The sequence below is a fragment of the Hydra vulgaris genome, chromosome 12, assembly GCF_038396675.1.
Source record: "Hydra vulgaris chromosome 12, alternate assembly HydraT2T_AEP".
NCBI lineage: Eukaryota > Metazoa > Cnidaria > Hydrozoa > Anthoathecata > Hydridae > Hydra > Hydra vulgaris.
The window spans coordinates 57,074,215-57,080,341 of record NC_088931.1 but is presented as its reverse complement, the minus strand read 5'-3'; the positions used below and the strand labels follow the sequence as shown (position 1 = coordinate 57,080,341).

The following is a 6,127-nucleotide window of genomic DNA, read 5'->3' as shown; positions in this document are numbered from 1 at the left end:
TTGAAGCAGAATCAGCAGCTCAGTTAAATTTAAGATTTTATAGTCCAATTTGCGGCTACGAAGGCAAGAAAATTTTTTTTTTTTTAATTACTTATTCAACATACTAGATTTACATTCTTTAACATAATGGTTTCTATGTTATTGAATTTAAATTGTGTTTAAGAATAAGGTTATTGTTTTCATGTACAATTTTTTTGTCAAGAAGAACGGGTGTCGGGTTGTGGAAATGTTTTTGATAATGCTTTTCAATTTATGAACTTTTGAATATATAATATTTAGAATAGTCGCTTCTGTATTAATGACACGTAATCTAAAACAAGTATTTTTAATAAAAAAATAAATAAAATAAAAACTTTTATAAAACGTTTACAAAACTTTTACTTTTTTAAAAAAATATATAAATTACTAGAATAATAAAACATATATAAAAAAAAAACACTATTACAATATATTATCGCTAAAATTTTTTTTTTAAACAACTCAATTTCATTTTACTTCATAAGGCATAGATATAAAACTAAAAATGCTATTAGCTTAAATGGTAAACTTTTGTGCTGATAATATATCAGAGATAATATATCACGAGATTTTTGTACTATAAATAAAAACGCGATATAACATTAAAAAAATCAACTTAAAATTGTTGCTGATACAATTACCACAGAGAAAATTACTAGTAGCTCTAATTGTAATTTTAGTAAATACTCGGCTGTATTTTAGTTAAATTTGGGTATATATAACTTTAAACGCCTAGAAAAACTTGTATATATATAACTTAGGATTCGTGAATAAACTTAGGTAAATAAAACTTAAAGTAAGTGGACAGAAACTTAAAAAAAAAAAAAAAACTAGTAATTTACATTCTAAAGCTAGTGCCCGTTTGTTTTAAAACCTAAAATAATGTCATCCACAGAAAAATATCCGCCTAGTACGAATGCCGCTATTCCGATCAATATTATAAGCATATCTTTAACGATCCAAATTTTAGAAAGACCTTCGTTTCGAAAAGTTATGGAATGAATAAGTGGTGGAAATATGATTGCTAACCCGGAGCTCGAAACAGAACCAATCAGTGATATAAAATTTTCCAATTGAGGTATAGCGATAGCACATAAACCTAAATAAAGGAAAATTTGTAACAATATAAACATGGGACATGCTTTGAAACATTATCAAGCACATGTATGTATGTATGTATGTATGTATGTATGTATGTATGTATGTATGTATGTATGTATGTATGTATGTATGTATGTATGTATGTATGTATGTATGTATGCATATATGTATGTATGTATGTATGCATATATGTATGTATGTATGCATGTATGCATGTATGTATGCATATATGTATGTATGTATGTATGTATATTTTTAATATAATTTTTTTTTAAACGTTAGATAACGAAGTTCTTGTAACAAACAATCTTTTCAAAAAAATATTTTAAAACAAACGAATTAAAAAAAAAAAGAGTCGAAGAAAAGAAAAAATAAATAAAAAAAGAAAGAAAGGAAGAAACGAAAGTAAACAAATGAAAAGGATATAAAAAAAAAAAAAAAAAAGTAAACAGAAAAGAACAAAAAAAAATTTTAAAGTGATTTAGAAGATTGTTTTTTTGTTTTTTTTTAATTTTTTTTTACGTCTTAATTTGTAATTATTATTTTTTTACTATTACTATTTAACTTACTATTTTTTCTTTTTTCACATTATATTTTTAATTATTTATTTATTATTAATTATATTCCCTTTAGTTCTAGTTAGATACTTAAGATTTTTTGTTTCAGTTGTAATATCTTTTATTATAAATTTTTGATTACTATTATATTTTTATTATTATTATATATTTTTATGCATTAATTTATTGTGGATTGATATGATTTTATTTCTATCTATTGTTTATTATTTTATCGTTGTTATTAATTAATAGTATAAATCTATACTTTTTATTTACTAATTCGATAATATATAATATAATCAACTAACTATTTTGTTTACTATTTATTACTGATTACTGTTTATTGTTTTATCATTTTATCTTTTTGATTTTCTATATATTTTATTCTATAAACAGTTTTATATTTAAACCATGAACATTTTTCACCATTGGAAATTTGGCAACTATAAAATAAAAAATAATCATAGAGCGAATGCGCGACTGATCTTTTTGGACTCGTGCAAAATGTATTCCAATTGACAAACATACTTAAAATGTGCTTTCCTATCACACTTCTAAATGGTTTTGCCCTAACTGCTTATTGAACAATATGCCATTAGGTAAACTCTCTGATCAGGAACTTAAATTAACTCTTTCCTGCAAAAATTTCTCCTTATAAAATAGAATCTTATGAACCCCTGATTACCTTAAAAACTTATTTAAAAACATAAACAATCTGTTTAATCCTACAATTAAATGCAAATACCTTGACATTAATGAATTAAATGAATTTATTAATACTCGTACAGAAATTTATCTCCATCTTAATATTTCTTCTCTCCCATTTCACATCAATGATCTCTCCAATCTTATTAGCACCATTATACCATTATACATACTCCTCTCATGGCGATAGGAATTACTGAGTCTATCTTATACGCAGAGAATTCTAATATAACTGACATAACCATATAAGGATATAATATTGTTGAACAAAGAAAGAAAAAAAAGGTGGTGTGCTTCTTTACTTAAATTCAAATCTTAATTACATAATTCGTTGCAATCTCTTAATTTATACCTCCAAATTTTTAGAGTCTGTTTTTGTTGAAGTTATAAATCTACTTAAAAGTAATACCATTTTTGGATGCATATATTGACATCCCTCTTTAAACATCACTAAATTTTTATCTATTCATTTTAATCCTCTTCTTGAAATAGAGAGGAATAAAATGGACACGAAACGAGATTTCAACATAGATTTATTGAACTATAGAGAATCACAAGTCGTTTCTAATTATTTTCTTTTTAATTAAAACCTTGTTGTTATTTTGAATGTTTTCATTCCCTATTTTCAACCATAATTCTTCCAACTTGTGTAACTGCAAAAATAAAAACCCTTATTGAACACATTTACATGAATTCATTTTCTTCTGACATGTTCTCTGGTAATCTTAGAATTTCAATCTCTGACCACATGGCACAATTTGTTTGTATTCCTAATATTCCACCCATCAAAAATAAACTTAAAGCATTTAAAAGCTTTAAAAAATTTGATTCCGATTCTTTTATCCGAGAAATTTCTGATATTAACTGGGAACTTTCCATAAAAGAGGATGATAACATAAATGAATCTGTAAATTTTTTCCTTAAAACATTTGAAAAAGTATTAGATATGCTCCCTACAAAGAAATAGCAAAAAAACAAATCAAACTTGAATCTAAACCCTGGATAACATCTGGTATTATTAAATCTATTTCTAATAAAAACATAATTTATAAAAAATTTACTAGATCAAATAATGTAAATACCAAAAATCTACTATTTACTAAATTTAAATTATACAGAAATAAAATTAGCAATTTGTTAAGATATTCTAAAAAATTATGCTATGCATCTTTTTTTAATAACAACATCAATAATATGAAAAATACTTGAAAAGGAATTAAGGAAATCATTAACATCAAACCTTCTACTAATTTACATTGATTTTGAGACTAAAAAGTCTTTTATTATCTCAGACCATACCAGTGTTTATCTCAGATCATACCAGTGTTTATCTCAGATCATACCAGTGTTTATCTCAGATCATACCAGTGTTTATCTCAGATCATACCAGTGTTTATCTCAGATCATACCAGTGTTTATCTCAGACCATACCAGTGTTTATCTCAGATCATACCAGTGTTTATCTCAGATCATACCAGTGTTGCTAATATATTTAATAACTAGTTTGCAACTATTCAAAACAAACTATCTAAAAATATTGTTCTAAATATATTTTGATCCTTCTAAATATGTTTTGATCCTTCTAAATATGTTTTGATCCTTCTAAATATGTTTTGATCCTTCTAAATATGTTTTGATCCTTCTAAATATGTTTTGAGCAACTTTTTTTAAATACTTAGTACTAATTCTTTTTTCATTGATCCCTTGACTGAAGATGACGAATCTCATATAAAGTACTCTTATATCTATTCTCCCAATAGTCTACCAGCATTTCTTTTAAAACTTGAAACTCACATTATCTCCACACCTCTATGTACGATGATGAATAATTCGTTCAAAACTGGTATTTTTCCAGAAGCTTTTAAGGCAGCCAAAGTAATTCCTATGCACAAAATAGGTTCTCCTCTAGACTACCCTAATTATTGAACTATTTCTCTTCTTTCCAACCTAAGTAAACTGTTTGAAAAAGCAGTGTTTCAAAGACTCAATCATTTTTTGGAGAAATATAAATGTCTATGCAAACATCAATACGGTTTTCGCAACCAACACTCATAAAAAAATATAAAAAAAGTATTTGATACAATGATACAATGAGCACACAATCCTAGAAAAACTGCAACACTACTGTAGTAAAGGTATTCATTTTCTCTGGTTTTCCTCTTATCTTTGTAATAGAACACAACTTGTGTCAATTAATGGTATCAACTCAGAATTAGATCTTTTAACAATTTTCCGAAAAAGTAATGGTCCTAAAACACAGTTTTAGGACCATTACTTTTTCTTATTTTTATAAATGATGTAAAAGTTTCTAATGCATATCACTTTGCAGATAATACCAACCTGCCCCTAAGTAACAAATCGCTTAAAAAACCTAACAAAAATATAAATCACAATCTAGCTAATGTTATTAAATGACTCTGTTCCAATAAATTATTCCTTAACTCTAAACAAAAATAAATAAACAATTAAATTTCAGATTAAGTGGGCAGAAACTAAATCCATTCAACTCTATTAAATATCTTGGAATCAAAATAGATTATAATTTATCTTTTGCATTGCATCTTCAAGACTTAGTATTGAAATTAAGCAGATCGAACTGCATGTTAGCTAAAATCTGTCATTATATTAATCTTGAAACTTTGCTTAATATATATCATGCTGTTTTTCACTCTCATCTCAGATGTGCTTGTCAAGTTCAGGGACAATCTAAGCAGCTTGCAAGGCTAACTTATCTCCAAAATAAATATCTAAAGTTAATTTATTTCCAACTTTCTATTTCAAACAGTAGCATACTCTATTTTTTATCTAAAGTCCTTAAATTGTGTGACCTTATTCAGTTATCAAATTGCCTATTTGTTTGGAACCAAAATCACAACAACTTACCTCTTACATTTATCATTTTTTTTAATTATAGGGAAAATTGTAACTTGTAAGATTTGCTCGCAACTATAAGTTATCTGTACCAAAATATCGAACTATGGCTATGAACCCATACAACATAAAAACATACAAATATGACACAATCTCCTTTCCCAACTAAAATCTCTTGAATCATTCTCAAAATTAAATACTCTCTCTTTGACTATTTTTTAGAAAAATTCAACTATTTATAACCCTCTGAGCTCCTATTTATCTAATATTTTATAACCCTAACTCTGAGCTTCTATTTATCTAATATTTTATAACCCTAACTCTGAGCTTCTATTTATCTAATATTTTATAATCCTAACTATGAGCTTCTATTTATCTAATATTTTATAACCCTAACTCTGAGCTTCAATTTATAACCTGAGCTTCTATTTATCTAATATTTTTTCTCTTTTCTGTTGTGTTATAATACTAATTATAATATCTTTTGTTAAATTTATCATTTTATTCCTTTTTAAACTGAAATATTTTCATTACTATTCTCTTCATCACTATTATTGTTGTTGTTATTATTACTATATTATTATAAATATTATTATAAATATTATTATTCTTACAGTTGTTAAAATTGTTATAACTATTTTTTATATTACTGTTTTTATTATTGTTGTTGTTATTATTGTTATTATAATTATTGTTGTTATTATTTATATTTTTTTAATTTTATTATTATTATTAATACTGTATAACTTTTTATAATCTTTACTATTACTTTTAATCACTGCTATTTACTTCTGTTATTTTTATTTACTCCTACTTGTGTTATAATTATTACTATCATCATTTTATTTTTATTGAATTTTTTTAGGTGTTTACAT

General features: G+C 25.1%; 1 protein-coding gene across 1 annotated transcript in view; it reads right to left on the bottom strand.

Annotated features, from left to right (window-relative positions):
* Window positions 1–322: 322 nt before the first annotated feature.
* The window catches only part of LOC100204541 (proton-coupled amino acid transporter 1), a 62,914-nt gene continuing 57,109 nt past the window's right edge, over window positions 323–6,127 (bottom strand). Inside the window, exon 8 of the mRNA XM_065813815.1 lies at window positions 323–1,117. Within this exon, the coding sequence (XP_065669887.1) occupies window positions 870–1,117 (248 nt within the window). The 3' untranslated portion in view covers window positions 323–869. The remainder of the gene's footprint in view (window positions 1,118–6,127) is intronic.